Source organism: Microcaecilia unicolor, chromosome 1 (assembly GCF_901765095.1).
Source record: "Microcaecilia unicolor chromosome 1, aMicUni1.1, whole genome shotgun sequence".
NCBI lineage: Eukaryota > Metazoa > Chordata > Amphibia > Gymnophiona > Siphonopidae > Microcaecilia > Microcaecilia unicolor.
In genome coordinates this window covers 603,836,238-603,852,584 of record NC_044031.1, presented here as the reverse complement: position 1 = coordinate 603,852,584, position 16,347 = coordinate 603,836,238, and the positions used below count along the sequence as shown (strand labels likewise).

Sequence of the window (16,347 nt, the reverse complement as noted above, 5' to 3'; positions counted from 1 at the left end):
GAGAGGGTCCACAAGAGAAGGAAAGCTTGGAAAATTTGTGGGGCTTGTTGCAGAGGGTGCCCAGACCCATCTCCATGCTGTATAAATTCTTTAGGGGAAGTGATCCCTCCCCCTTCAGCTTTAAGGGGGCATGGGAAGCGGATCTCAATTGCTATTTTAATGAACGGGAGTGGGAAGTGATCTGCGGGGAGGTCCAAAAGGCATCAACATTTGCATTAGTGCAAGAAAATGCTTACAAGGTACTCACTAGGTGGTACTATACCCCTGAGAGACTGAAGTTCATGTACCCTAATGCCTCTGATCTTTGTTGGAGATGTGGGTTGCATACGGGCTTCTTTGTGCATATTTGGTGGACCTGTCCACGACTGATCCCATTCTGGCATGCCGTAATGAAAGCCTTAGTAACTATGATAGGGGATTGCCGGTGTGTTTGTTGGGACTGCATAATGAGAGTGACTCCTGGGAGAGGAGCAAATTGATGAGATCGGGGCTAGCAGCAGCAAAATGTCTTATAGCGCGGAGATGGCGGACTATTGATCCCCCGTCAATGGAGGACTAGAAATGTAAACTGGGACAATTTATAGTCATGGAATGCCTCACGGCGTATCGTAGAGATGGAGAGTTACGGCGCAAGGGGGGATGGGCCCAACTTCAAGACTGCTTAGCCCAACTTTTGTATTGACTTGTTATGACTTTAGCTTGTTCAGTAGAAGGGGGAGGGGGGAATGAGAGAGTGACGGGGATAGGTGCAGGGGGTGGGGTGGGAAGGGGGAGTTACCTTAGATTGTGTAAAATAGTAAGTTTAAGAGTGCATGATGATATGCGGGGCCTGGTGACAAAGTTTGAAACATCTGACTTTATATGTAAGAATTATATAAAACCCATGGAGCATAAAAAGTGTAAGTAGACCATCGCTGAAGTGACGGTGGAGAGTACTAATAAGCTATGTATTTCATGAGCTAACTGGCCCAGGTCTGGTGCTGAAGGCATAATTGTATATTTGATTGCACTGCATTGCAATGTTGGCTTTATATTATAAAACTGAATAAAACATTTAAAGTTGAAAAAGATCATTAATTGGATTTCATAAATGTAGTTATTTTAGTATGAAACAGGGTTGGTTTAATGCTCTTACCCTTATTTTTTTAGGGGTCCTTCTTGAAAAAGTACTACTACTACTATTTAGCATTTCTATAGCGCTACAAGGCATACGCAGCGCTGTACAAACATAGAAGAAAGACAGTCCCTGCTCAAAGAGCTTACAATCTAATAGACAAAAAATAAATAAAGTAAGCAAATCAAATCAATTAATGTGAACGGGAAGGAAGAGAGGAGGGTAGGTGGAGGCGAGTGGTTACGAGTCAAAAGCAATGTTAAAGAGGTGGGTTTTCAGTCTAGATTTAAAGGTGGCCAAGGATGGGGCAAGACGTAGGGGCTCAGGAAGTTTATTCCAGGCGTAGGGTGCAGCGAGACAGAAGGCGCGAAGTCTGGAGTTGGCAGTAGTGGAGAAGGGAACAGATAAGAAGGATTTATCCATGGAGCGGAGTGCACGGGAAGGGGTGTAGGGAAGGACGAGTGTGGAGAGATACTGGGGAGCAGCAGAGTGAATACATTTATAGGTTAGTAGAAGAAGTTTGAACAGGATGCGAAAACGGATAGGGAGCCAGTGAAGGGTCTTGAGGAGAGGGGTAGTATGAGTAAAGCGACCCTGGCGGAAGATGAGACGGGCAGCAGAGTTTTGAACCGACTGGAGAGGGGAGAGGTGACTAAGTGGGAGGCCAGCAAGAAGCAGATTGCAGTAGTCTAAACGAGAGGTGACAAGGGTGTGGATGAGGGTTTTGGTAGAGTGCTCGGAAAGAAAGGGGCGGATTTTACGGATGTTGTAAAGAAAGAAACGACGGGTCTTGGCGGTCTGCTGGATATGAGCAGAGAAGGAGAGAGAAGAGTCAAAGATGACCCCAAGGTTTCGAGCTGAGGAGACAGGGAGAATGAGAGAGCCATCAACAGAAATAGAAAACGGGGGGAGCGGGGAGGTGGGTTTGGGGGGGAAAATGAGAAGCTCGGTTTTGGTCATATTTAATTTCAGGTGGCGTTGAGACATCCAGGCAGCAATGTCAGACAAGCACGCTGAAACTTTGGTTTGGATGCAAGGTGAGATATCAGGGGTAGAAAGGTAGATTTGGGAGTCATCAGCATAGAGGTGGTAGGAAAAGCCATGGGATGAGATTAATGAACCAAGGGAAGAAGTGTAGATAGAAAAGAGGAGGGGACCAAGAACAGAACCCTGAGGTACGCCGACAGGCAGAGGGATAGAAGTAGAAGAGGATCCACCAGAGTGAACACTAAAGGTGCGGAGGGAGAGGTAGGAAGAGAACCAGGAAAGGACAGAGCCCTGGAATCCAAGTGAGGACAGGGTATCGAGAAGTATGCTGTGATCGACAGTGTCAAAAGCAGCGGAAAGATCAAGAAGAATGAGGATGGAATATCGACCTCTGGATTTAGCCAGTAATAGGTCATTGGAGACTTTAGTAAGCGCAGTTTCGGTTGAGTGGAGAGGGCGAAAACCAGATTGTAATGGGTCAAGAATAGCATGTGAGGAGAGAAAATCAAGGCAGCGGCGGTGAACAGCACGCTCAAGTAATTTGGAGAGAAAAGGAAGGAGGGAGATGGGTCGGTAATTAGAGGGACAAGTAGGGTCAAGTGAAGGCTTCTTAAGGAGAGGTGTGACCACAGCATGTTTAAAGGCAGCAGGGACAGTCTCAGTGGAAAGTGAGAGGTTGAGAATGTGACAGATAAAAGGAATAAGAGTAGGAGAGATGGCATTAAGAAGGTGGGTGGGAATGGGATCAGAGGAACAGGTGGTACATTTTGAGGAAGAAAGGAGAAGTGTAGTTTCCTCAATAGTAACTTCAGGAAAGGAGGAAAGGGAATGAGGGGAAGGAGAGAGAGGGGAACGGACTAGTGGAGGGAGAGCTGGTGAGGTAGAGAAAGCAAGGTTTATCTTTTGAACCTTGTTGTGAAAGAATTCAGCAAGGGTCTGAGGAGATAATGAAGGTGGAGTTGGGGGAGGGGGCACCTTGAGGAGAGAGTTCAATGTGGTGAAGAGAAGTCGAGGATTAGAGCCAAGAGAGTTGGTCAGTTGGATATAATAATCCTGTTTGGCACGTAAAAGAGCAGATTGGAAGGAGGTCAGCATGAACTTAAAGTGTAAGAAATCAGCAAGGGCCCGAGATTTCCGCCAGAGGCGTTCGGCGGAGCGGGTACAGGAACGTAGGTAGCGGATATTAGAAGTCAGCCAAGGTTGAAAAAGCTTTTGCAAAACATGTTCCGTGTCAGAGCACTGTGCCCCTATTGCCGACAATATTTGAATTTTCCATCTTAAGAGGAGTATACCGTGAAAAGCCTAAAAAAGTTAAAAAAAAATTTGTCATTTACAAGTATAAACTAAATACTTAAGGGTAGTGGAGACGGTTGAACCGACGGCGACGTGAGCGCATAAGACTTTGCTAAAAGTTGTGAAGGCAGTGCGGTGCGGCTGAGGTTCATTGCCTATCACTTAAAATCTATAAGGGTTATGTTGAAGCTGATTGTGCTTGATATTCAATAAAAGACATTGGATATCTAGTAGATGGTATCTGAAGCACCAGCAGAGAGCGTTGCCAGACATTTGTTGTTTGACTATTATATAATACTAGTAAAAAAGGCCCGTTTCAAAAAGCAATGAAATGGGCGCTAGCAAGGTTTTGAGCGAGCAGCGCGATCGCCGGTATGCAAGGCCTGCTCCCCACCCCCATGTGCTGCAGCGCGCTCACCTACCTGCACCATGATGGGCAGTCGCAGCGAGTCCTTGGCGATGCTGTGCCCGCATTTCTTGCACGAACCTCGGCCGCTGTTGGCGTACTCAGCCCGGTAGAGCTTCTCGCCTGCCTGACAGTCCTCCACGGTAACAGCTGCAGGAGACAGCGGAGCAGGAGAGGAGGACGCAGACCGTTGCCCCTCGCTGGCGCAGAGCCGCCTTCACCGCTGCAGGCCGCTGAGCAACGGGTTGGCGAGGTGATGCCATTCGTTCAGTGTCAGTGCTCCGCCCTCGACGACATCACGTTGTGACACGAGGGCGGGGCAGACACTAAACATATCTATGCCACCTCAAGTTTCCAGCTGAGGCTTCATTAGAACGTTGGAGGTGCGTTTTATATAGAGAGAGATACATCTGTTCTTAGAAGATATTGCTGATGTTTTTTCATTTAACCCAATGTCGTGTTGCTGTTGTGGTATTGCTTTCTGATAAGTGAGAGATACGTTGATCTATCAAAATATAGGTTATAAAGAGAATATGTAGTATAGACAAATCTGTATTTTTTCATCAGGATTCAGGACCCTTGGATATGCGAGGGATGAGTCAAGTCCTGCCAACACATTTGATGGAGGAAAGATTAATAAGACAACAACAAGAAATGGAAGATGATCAACGCTGGCTTGAAAAAGAGGAGAGATTCCTGGTAAGAGACTTTTGTAGTTCTTGAATGGAGCTAAGAGCTACTCATTGTGAATTTTCAGAAGGAGAAATGTGTTAAAACAATCTAGAGAGAATTGCTGTTTTCATAGTAGTACATCAATTCATGTTTAATATGAATCAACAATTTATAAGAACATAAGAGTTCGTGGGTACAGGGCTGGTCTTAAGGCGAGGCGACTGAGGCGGTTGCATAGGGCCTCTCGCTCAGGGGGCCCCGCGCGGCGTGCCTCAGGTCGCCCCGCCCCAATCGCCCGAGCTGCAGCCCTCCCTCCCTCCCAACAGTGCGCGACGGCAGCGTGGTGAGGGCTGTCCGTCCCAGATGTCAGGGGGAGGGGGGTGCTCCAAGTCCGTTTCCACTGCTCCCACCCTGTCCTGCCTTAAAAAAAAACAATTTTGAAGCGCCGGAGTGACAGGCAGCGCCTCGCGTCTGCCCTGCTACTAAAAATCTCTTCGACGTCGTTGGGCCTTCCCACATTAAGTCCTGCCCTCCTCTGAGGTAACTTCCAATTACCGCGAGGGCGGGCGGGACTCAATGTGGGAAGGCCCACCCCGAACGACGTCGAAGAGATTTTTAGTAGCAGGGCAGACGCGAGGCACTGCCTGTCACTCCGGCGCTTCAAAATTGTTTTTTTAAAGGCAGTGAGGGTGGTGGGCGGCAGGAGAACGGAGCTGGTAGGTGGGTCGGGGTGGGGGAGGGACTGAGATGGGAGAAGGGTGTGGGGGAAGGGTGGGCTGGGGAGGGGTTCTCAAATGGGAAGGAGACTGAGGTGGGGAGGGGTTCACAGATGGGAGAAGGGGGTGGGGAGGGGGTTCTTGGATGGTTGGAGGGGATTCTTGGATGGGAGAAGGGGACGTGTGGGGAGGGGACTGGGGTTCTTGGATGGGAGAAGGGGGTGGGGAAGGGGGTTCACGGATGGAAGAAGGGGGTGGGGAGAGGGTTCTTGGATAGTTGAAGGGAACTGGGGTTGGGGAGGGGATTCTCGGATGGGAGAAGGGGACGGGTGGGGAGGGGACTGGGGTTCTTGGATGGGAGAAGGGGACTGAGGTGGGGAGGGGGTTCACGGATGGGAGATGGGTTGGGGAGGGGGTTCTTGGATGGTTGAAGGGGACGGGTGGGGAGGGGACTGGGGTTCTTGGATGGGAGAAGGGGACTGGGGAGGGTGTTCTCGGATGGGAGAAGGGGACTGGCACTGGGGTCTGAGAAGGGGCAATATGGGAAAATGGGGGCCATGCCTGGGGCTGGTGGGAAAATGGGGTATGCGTGGGTCAGGTGGGAGAATGGTTCTGAAAAGGGGGGCCCTAATACAAGGCATGTGGATGAAGGGGGCTGGAACTGGGGGCTGAAAAGGGAGGGTAGGTGGGATAAGGGGGCTAGTACTGGGACTGGAGGCTGAAAAGGGGCAGGGGCTGAAACTGGGGACTGAAAAGGGGACAAGGAGAAGTGGCTGGGGGGCTGAAGCTCGGGACTGGTAGGAGAAGAGGGCTGGGGCTGAAATGGGGGACTGGTGGGATAGTGGGGCTGGAACTGGGGGCTGAAAAAAAAGGGCGGAGAGAGGGGCAGATCCTGGATGGGGGAGCGAGAGGGAGGGCAAACCCTGGATGGATGGGAGAGGATTGAATTGTGGATTGAAGGGGCAGAGAGAAAGGGCAGACAGTGAATGGATGGGGGAGAGAGAGAGGGCAGACGGGCAGATGGTGGATGGATCATGGAAGGGGCAGAGATAGCGAGCAGATGTAGATGGAAGGGGCAGGGAGAGAGGGCAGACATTAGATGGAGGGGACAGCAGAGAGGGCAGACACTGGATGGCAGAGAGGGACCGAAGACAGATGCTGGATGGAAGGATGACAGTGAAAAGAAGATGAGAAAAGCAGAAACCAGAGACAACAAACTGTAAATAAAATATATTTTTTTATTTTTTTGCTTTAGGATAAAGTAGTATTGTAGATGTGTTAATAAATGTTTATAATAGAACATGTAAACAAGGTAATCTTTTTATTGGACTAATTTTAATACATTTTGGCTAACTTTCGGAGAACAAAACCCCCTTCCTCAGGTCAGGATAGGATTCTGTAACAGTAACGTCGGTGCCTGGGAAAATGGTAGAGGCTATTATTAAAAACAAAATTACAGAGCACATCCGAGGACATGGATTACTGAGACCAAGTCAGCATGGCTTTTGTGTGGGGAAATCTTGCCTGACCAATTTACTTCAATTCTTTGAAGGAGTGAACAAACATGTGGACAAAGGGGAGTCGGTTGATATTGTGTATCTGGATTTTCAAAAGGCGTTTGACAAGGTACCTCATGAAAGGCTACAGAGGAAATTGGAGGGTCATGGGATAGGAGGAAATATCCTATTGTGGATTAAAAACTGGTTGAAGGATAGGAAACAGAGAGTGGGGTTAAATGGGCAGTATTCACAATGGAGAAGGGTAGTTAGTGGGGTTCCTCAGGGGTCTGTGCTAGGACCGCTGCTTTTTAATATATTTATAAATGATTTAGAGATGGGAGTAACTAGCGAGGTAATTAAATTTGCTGATGACACAAAGTTATTCAAAGTCGTTAAATCGCGACAGGATTGTGAAAAATTACAAGAGGACCTTACGAGACTGGGAGACTGGGCGGCTAAATGGTAGATGATGTTTAATGTGAGCAAGTGCAAGGTGATGCATGTGGGAAAAAAGAACCCGAATTATAGCTACATCATGCAAGGTTCCACGTTAGGAGTTACGGACCAAGAAAGGGATCTGGGTGTCGTCATCGATAACACACTGAAACCTTCTGCTCAGTGTGCTGCTGCGGCTAAGAAAGCAAATAGAATGTTGGGTATTATTAGGAAAGGTATGGAAAACAGGTGTGAGGATGTTATAATGCCGTTGTATCGCTCCATGGTGTGACCGCACCTTGAGTATTGTGTTCAATTCTGGTCGCCGCATCTCAAGAAAGATATAGTAGAATTGGAAAAGGTGCAGCGAAGGGCGACTAAAATGATAGCGGGGATGGGACAACTTCCCTATGAAGAAAGACTAAGGAGGCTAGGGCTATACAGCTTGGAGAAGAGACGGCTGAGGGGAGACATGATAGAGGTATATAAAATAATGAGTGGAGTGGAACAGGTGGATGTGAAGCGTCTGTTCACGCTTTCCAAAAATACTAGGACTAGGGGGCATGCAATGAAACTACAGTGTAGTAAATTTAAAACAAATCGGAGAAAATGTTTCTTCACCCAACGTGTAATTAAACTCTGGAATTCGTTGCCGGAGAAAGTGGTGAAGGCGGTTAGCTTAGCAGAGTTTAAAAAGGGGTTGGACGGTTTCCTAAAGGACAAGTCCATAAACCACTACTAAACGGACTTGGAAAAATCCAAAATTCCAGGAATAACATGTATAGAATGTTTGTACGTTTGGGAAGCTTGCCAGGTGCCCTTGGCCTGGATTGGCCGATGTCGTGGACAGGATGCTGGGCTCGATGGACCCTTGGTCTTTTCCCAGTATGGCATTACTTATGTACTTATGTACTATACTATATTGACCTGAGGAAGGATGTTTTGGCCTCTGAAAGCTAAATCTATTAGTCCAATAAAATGGTATTATTTTATTTTCTATATTTGTTTTATTTCTATTTGTTAATTTGTAAAGTGGTGATTGGTATTTGTTAGTTTTTTTTTTTTCAAATTTACATCTGCAGTCTTTATATTTTGCACATTACTAGGGGACATTTTCTTTTTCTGTGGTGTTGCATTGTATGTAGAGTCTGGCATCTTGGGGGTTCAGTTTAATTTTTGTCTAAATAGAAAGTTTAAATATTACTACTTATTCTATAGTGGATTAGGGTGTATCTGTGTGAAAAAGACATGGCTTTCAGTTGGCATTGACTGTGCAGGATCGGCGATCTGTACTATTCTGTCTGGTTTCATTTTACAATAGGTGAATTGATGTTCTAGTGCTCACTGTAGTGTTTTAAGATGTTTTCCTTTTCTTTGTGTGATTCGTAGAAATGACTGCTTATGGTATGGTAGAATTGCTCTATAGGTCCTGAGTGTTTTGTATTCTCGGCATACCTAGTACTGGATTTTGGAGGGGGGTGTTAAAAAATGACCGGGAAGGAGGGGGGCCTTGGAGCTGGGGGCCTTGGAGCTCGGAGGGAGCGGCCCAGGAGCTCGGAGGGAGGGGTGGCCAGCCCTGGAGCTAGGGTGGGGGCGGAGCAAGGATGGGGGCAGGGCTAGGGTGGGGCCCCATCAAATTGGTCTGCATAGGGCCCCGCACTTGCCAAGACCGGCCCTGCGTGGGTAGTCATGAATTTCTCTGTCCCTAGTGTACCTGTTACTGTACTGGATCAGACCAAAGGTCATTCCCTTCATTTAGTATTTTCTCGTTTAATTAGAATTCCATCACCACTTACAATTTAACCTTTCTTGTGCCTTTGACCTAGTGAATATTGATAATCTCTTACTTTTACTAGATGGTCTAGGGAATGTAATGAACTGGTTCAAGAGTTTTCTAAAAAGATCTTAAGGTCAGTAAGAATAAGAAACTATCGAATGGATGGAATGAGATGAATCCGTACATTTTTAGGGAAATATGATTTTTTTACTTTTGGTTCAAGCATTACTGTTATCACACTGAGTATTATAATCTCATCTACCTGGATTGTTCAAGAACAGTAATGAAAAGGTTGCAAACTATTCTGTTTAAAACAGACAGAATTTCTCCTTATCTAATTTGCCTCCATTGATTGATGGTTGAGACTAGAGCTTTGTTTAAGTTTTACTTTCTTCTGTTTAAGATCTTATATGGCAATGCACCCCTATATATACACCTTTCTAGTTCAAATCTCTCCTTCAAAAGCTCTAAAGCTACAAGATAGCTAACATTTGGTTTCCCTAGCTTTAAAGGAAAGAGAAATAAAAGAATGTTTAACTCTTTGTGGGCATTTCAAGCTGCTAAACATTGGAAATTGCTTCCCTGTAGTTTACATCAGATTAATGATTATTATTCTTTTAGAAAAGACTTAAAATCTTTTTTTTATCAGTTGTTTGTTTAGATTCAGATAGTTGTTTTTTTATATTATCTACAATGTATATTCATGGAAGAATGTTTCCGTTTTGTATTTTTGTAAACTGCAGTGAATCACTTCAGAAGTATTTGTGGTATAAAAACACTGGATTGTTATGTTATCTTCCAGTTACAAAAGTGCTTTTTTTTTAAGGAAAAAATATGCTGGTACTCATATAGAGCCAGCCTTAAGGGCGGTGTCACTATGGCTCCACCCCCACAATAGCCACACCCATTTTACTAGCCACAGAATATATAAAAATGTATCATTGAAAATAGTATACAAGTCCCTAGGCCCAAAACAAGAACCCTGAAGACTAACTATAAACTAATAAAATATGTAGATAAAAAGTCAACCGAAACCCCCCAAAACCAGACTCTGGCATGTAGGATAAAACCAGGAAAAAAAAATTTCCCCCTCTCTCTCTCTCTCTCCATCCAGCATTTCTCCTCTTGTCCCCTCTCTCTCACTCTCCAACCACGTGTGTTCTAGCACTGCAGCCCCGCGCTTGCAGTGCTGTGCCTGCGGCGCTGCTGCTGCTTATAGGATAAATAAATGTGGCCACGGAAGATGGGGGAGATGAGCAGGGTAGGGGGAAAAAAGGTGCTGGTACGCCATACCAGTACGTACCGGTACAAAACTAGCACTGGATTAGAGTATCCCTAGAAGTTTTGCAAGGAAAGGAGTAGCTTACTGCTGTGCTTCTCGACTCTGACCTCAAGGCACATCTAGCCAATCATGTATTGAGGATATCAACATTTAATATGAGAGAGATCGCCATGCAAATCTGTCTCATCCATATTCATTGTAGATATCCTGAAAACCCAACAGATTGGGTGTACCCCGAGGAGTGGACTGAGAACTGTTGGCCTAATGTTCAGAGCAGTGGGCTGAGTATCAGAGAAGCAAGGGTTTAAATCCCACTCATGTGATGATTCTTATGACCTTAGACAAGTCACTTTACCCTCGTGCCTTAGTTACAATTTAAGTTGGGCAGGCAAATAACTTCAGTACCTGAATTGTAACTCACCTTGAGCATTGGAACATTCTACTAATTTTTATTGCTCACCTTATCATATCTGCTTCTGGAGGGTTGATAGGTGGGTGAAGGGGGCTGTAAGGAGAAGTAATGTACTAAAATTAGAAGAATGGTTTAATGTTTGGCAGCTAAGATTTATGCAAAGGAGCGTAGAGTATAGAAATGAAGAGGATTTACATGGACTAGGAGAGAGACCTTGAGATGTTAGCTTCGCCATTGTGAGCTCTTCAATGTGACAAAGCAGTACCCAAAGCCAGAAGAATGATAGGCTTCAAAGAGAGGAGCATAACCAGCAAAAGGGAGGGGATAATTACTCAATACAGGTCATTGGTGAGGCCTTACTTGTAGAAGCTGGCCAAATTTTGGCTTCAGCATCAAAATCTTCCTGAAATCCACGTTCAGCTTTATTTTGGTTTAGGCCAAAAATGCTAGTGCATTTTTGGCTGAAACCAAAACATTTGGTTCTATGCTGCCTAGCTGTCCTCTTCCCCTCCCTTCACCCAGGACTGAAGGAACTCAACTTCCTCCTCCTCCTCCTCCTCCTCCCCTCCCCCCCCAACTCCTGGATCTACCCATACGCCCTGTAAGCCTACTGTATGTGGTGGCTTATTGGGGCAGGAGCAAGCTGTTACCCATGCTGGCTTCAATCTCAAAATGGCTGCCAAGACCTCCAGCTGCAATCTTGCAAGACTCTACCAATTGAAATTAGAACTGAAACTTCTTACATTTCATTAAAAAAAAATTACTCAAAACTGTGTACTACTCAATTCTCTGAGAGAGGTATGGAAGGGATTAGTGAAGAGATTAGGGGGGAGCCCAGTAGTGTCTGACCAATTGGTTATCAGGGACAACATGGCCTTTAAGCCAGGCAGAGAGAATCCAGTATTTATAAAGTGGGAGAGGAATGGAATCAGGAGGCTGGAACATTTAATGGGAAGGGAAAGAGAGATAGTGGGTTACGAAGAGTTGCAAACCCGGGTAGGAATATCTGGGGGGAACCGGTTTGCTTACGCTCACTATATGAATGCATTGGATCAATCTAAGCTGAGAGTAGGTTTGGGACGGAGAATAAGAGAATTATTTCAAGAAATGGCAATAACAGGGGTGACAGTGTCAGCACTCCAGAAGTCACTGGTAAAGCGGGGGCCTCCGAGAAGTTATGCAGATATCAAGGACAAATGGGAGCAAGAGTCTGGGAATTCTCTGGGGGGGTGGAAGGTTAGGAACATGTTGCATAGTATTCTAGATCTCAGCTCGGATGAACGGCTGAGAGAGTGTGGATATAGGGTAATCATGCGAGCCTATATGTCAGGACAGCAGAGATCCTATATGTCTCCTCCACAGGGAGCTAATTGTGTGAAGTGTAGCCACATTCCACACACACTTTTTCATGCATTTTGGGCTTGTCCCCGGGTGAGGGGTTTTGGGAGCGAGTTAGGAGATTCATGGTCCAGTTATTGGGGGTGCCTGTGACAGGGACCTGGGATAACTTTGTATTAGATACACATAGAGCATTTCAGACACACTCGGCAGGTGCATGCTCCTTATGCCGTAAATTGAGCCTGGTAGCCTGGAAGACCATATTACAGTATTGAACAGTCCCGGAGGTACCAGCATATTGGCACTGGAGGAACCAGGTACATTTGTTGGCGACCTGGGAGGCCCGAGAAGCAAGGGGTTCCCTCAAAAGGCACATGCGTTATTTATAAATTTGGGACCCCTATTTGAAGGCGTTGAGCCCTAGAGGACGCAGTCTGCGCCTTAACTGGAATACTACAATGCCTCAGAGTTAGAAAGATAGACATTAGTACTGTATAAAATATAACCACAAGCCTAGGGGAGGGGGGGAGGATCCTCCTGGACGATCAGAGCGTAAGTTCATGAGGGTAGTTAGAGGGAAGGGGGAGAAGAGGGGGGGTTTGGTATGGCTAGTAGGTGAGGGGGGTGGAGGGGGGGGGAAAGGGGGGGGGAATGTAAAATTTATTTGATAAAACTTTTATGTAATTCCAACCAGTAGCTTCTGGATGTTAGTTAAAGGTAACTGTAACGTGTTGGATGTTTAATGGTTGAAGCTTCAATAAAAACATTGAAACATAAAAAATTACTGAAGAACTGACATTTTATCCAGACTTTTAACACATATAATTAGTTTCTTATTTTTCTCCTCCTGATTTTACTTTGCTTCTATTGCCAACCCTTACATTTTTTTTAATATTGTTATCTGCTTTGCTGCATTTTTTAATTCGATTCATGGTATATTAAGTTTCTGTAAATAAATAAATAAATAAAGTTGTGGCAGCCATTTTGACTGTGGAGATAGCATGGGCAGAAGCAACTGTGGGTTGCTCCTGCCTGTACAAGCCACTGGCCCACCAGGGTGATACAGTAAACCCGGTAGAGAGAAAGTTGAGCTCCTTCGGTTCCAGGATGACTGATTTTTTTTTGGGGGGGGGGGGGGGGGGGGGGGATTAAACTGCTGTTTTGCTGTATTTATTGTTTATGATCTATTCCATAGCATCAGAGCAGATGAATCCAGAAACTTATGATTTATGTCCATCTACCAGCAGGTGGAGATAAAGTGCAAAACTGAACTCAGCCATATAGGACGGTAAAGCTCCTGGTGATCCAGTATTGTTCTATCTCCAGCAGGCAGTAGCCGGTCTCCCATAAGCTCCTGGGTTCATTGCTGCAGTTCAACTCCTATTCCGTTTTCTTGTCCAGTTGAGAAGGGAGATTAAGGCTTCTGCTGGTTCTAGGGTATATCTGGTACCAGGTCTTTCCCATCCCCCCCCCCCCCCCCCCCCCCCCCGAGTCTTGGCCTTCTCCTTCCTCACAGTGTGGGGGGAAAAAAAAAGAGGTTGCTAAGGACTTAGTTTCTGGCTGGTGTCGGTGGCTTCTGCTTGAGGAGTTGGTTGAGTATCCTGGGAAAATCCAGCGGTTCCTCACAGAGAAACTGCTTCATTCTTCACTGCTGTTCACATTAGGGGGCTATTAGTGGATATTTCTAAAAATTAATTGATGGAAATTTTGGACATTAAGCAGGAAGCAGTTCTGCCAATAAATAAAGCCTTTTTTTCTGCCATGAAAGGGGGAAGGGAGATGGGGATGTGCTCTAACAAGAAGTCGTTTACATAAGTACATAAGTATTGCCATACTGGGAAAGACCAAAGGTCCATCAAGCCCAGCATCCTGTTTCCAACAGTGGCCAATCCAGGTCACAAATACCCGGCAAGATCCCAAAAATGTACAAAACATTTTATGCTGCTTATCCCAGAAGTAGTGGATTTTCCCCAAGTCCATTTAATAACGGTCTGTGGTAATCAGATAGTTTGAATTTAACTAGATATCTGGAATAATCATGGACTTAAGGAGTCTAGGAGAATTACTTATGGCTTTTGTTTTTCCATCAGATAGAGATCATTATTTTGAGATTGTGTTTCCATAAAATACATATGTTATTTCTGGGCTAAAAGATTTAGATTTTCCCAGATATCTGTAAAGTTACTCAAGAACAAAGAAAATAGTTTATTGCTATGCATCAGGAAGCTTTATGCCATGGAGCAAATTAGGTTGCAAAATATGCATGTCATCATTGAACCTAAGCTATTAACATTCTTTTCTAGATATGTGCAGGGTATATTTGAGATGAAGCTGATAAGAGTATGGGTGGTATATTGTTTCTCTTTTTTAAAGTTACAAGGTACTCCTCCCCCTTTTTTTATTTTCTGTCATAACGTTATATTTCCTCTAGATTTCCCTGGTTTTGTGGTTCTTTTCTCAACTAATACATTGGGGATTTTATTTTCTATATACTGTTTGATTTTGCACTTATTTCCTTAGTTTTCCAATTTTCAGAATCAAGTAACCTTAATGTTGTTTTTTAAATTTATGATGGTAAGTTTTTTAAAAACTTGATTTTTGGCAAATACTGCTTGAATTTTAGAGAAGTGATCCAGTCATTCTCCTAGATTTTGTACAAAATGTGCTTGTTCCAACCTCTTCCCACAAAAATAGATACCCAGCTTCTGAGCAGTAGCTTTACTATCAAGGTAGAAGGCTTTTACTGCTCCTTTGTTTGCATTTGGATATAATTTCCAAGAACAGAAATATTGTTCCACACCCTTCTTCCTTAACAGCCATCTCAATCCTTGCATTTTTCTCAGGCTAGTTATGTGGTGGTTCCCACTCATTCCAGTTTATGGCTAGATTCTTCACTCAGAAGCATTTGGATGTATAGTTCCTTCATAATGGAATTCTCTCCCACTCCTACTAGAATTCTGTGCGACTGTGGTGTGCAGAATTTACACAGAATTCTCCAATCACATAGAATTTAACATTTTTGTGCAGAATATGAGCTCTGCCTCTAGGAGAGGCTTGCTTAGTTGACTGGTTCCCCCCGCTGCCCCTCCGAGCCCACAGTGCTGGCTGGCTTGCTCCTCTGCTGCCCGCGAGGGGAAGGGGCTGTAAAAGAAGAAAAAGAGGATGCTATGGAGGGAGCAGGTGGCTGTTAAGAAAAGGCAGGTGCTGTGGAGGGAGGGTGCTGTAATATTGGTTAAATTATGACAAACTTACAGAATTTGCAAATTTTGTGCACAGAATTTTACAGAATTTGCAAATTTTTGTTCAGAATTCCAGAAGGAGTAAACTATAGTCAAGTCCAAGATGGCATATATGTACTGACATTTATCTGGTCTACTCCTGCCTTGTTTTACAGTTTTTTTTCCCTCAGTGGTCAAGAGTAAGGGGAGACTGCTGGCATGTCTCTCTCAGCCAGTGACTCTTATGTTATCTGGCCCATCTTTTTTACAGTTGTTATGCAAATTAGCATTGCCGTCTTTTAACAATTTTTGAACAATTCTGCAAGTCTTGATTTTAACCTGATTAGATTATTGTAATTCATTGTACTTGCATTTGCTAAATAACACTATTAAGGCACTGCAAGTTGTACAGAATGCAGCCTCATGGCTATTGACTTGTGTTATAAGCACATTTATCCTTGACTGGCTAACACATTGCCAGTATTTATACTTAAAATTACATTTTAAAATTTGCTCAGTGAGATCCAGTGGAACCTAATTCCTAATTCCTTCAATTCACCAAATTAAATTCGCTGACACCAGTGGCGTAGCTAGGTGGGGCGCAGGGGGAGCGGTCACTCCCCTAAATCGATTTCTCAAAAAAACGGCGCCTATGCGCATGCAAGCGGCCCACCTTCCTGCTTGCACGCTGTGTCGCTCTGGTGGTGCCGCACCGCCTATGCGCAAGCACTGTCACCTTCCCGCATGCACGGTTTGTCCACAGAGCCATCGTGCGAGCGCACATGGTAGGACATGCGGTCCTTGCGTTTGAACCGGAGGCCGCAGACAGGCAAGAGTAGGGTTTCTCCCCAGAGTGCGAGAGCTTATGACGATTCAGGTGATAGACGTCGCGGAAAATCTTGCCGCACAGTTTGCACACCACCTGTTTGCGGGTGCGGTTGCGCTTGCGGGGCGTTTCATCCAGACCGGAGGCAGAGGCAGGCGGTAGCTCCCCATAGCCCAACTGCAGGCTAGTGACTCTGCTGGGCTTCATGCTGCCGCAGGCGCCCAGCATCCATGAAGACCTTCCCGCAGAGACCGCAGGGCAGCAAAAGCGGCTCGCGACCGGGGCCCAACAGCACCAAGTCCAGCAGGTTGGCTTTGCATGGTCGGCCTCAGCCCCGTTTGCTGCCCAGCATTGCCGCGGCTGAGGGTGGGT

The 16,347-nt window shown here is 45.4% G+C and overlaps 1 protein-coding gene across 1 annotated transcript in view; it reads left to right on the top strand.

Annotated features, from left to right (window-relative positions):
- The window catches only part of PTK2 (protein tyrosine kinase 2), a 714,868-nt gene that overhangs the window by 581,960 nt on the left and 116,561 nt on the right, over positions 1-16,347 (top strand). The window contains 1 exon segment of the mRNA XM_030219604.1: positions 4,368-4,499. Within this exon segment, the coding sequence (XP_030075464.1) occupies positions 4,368-4,499 (132 nt within the window).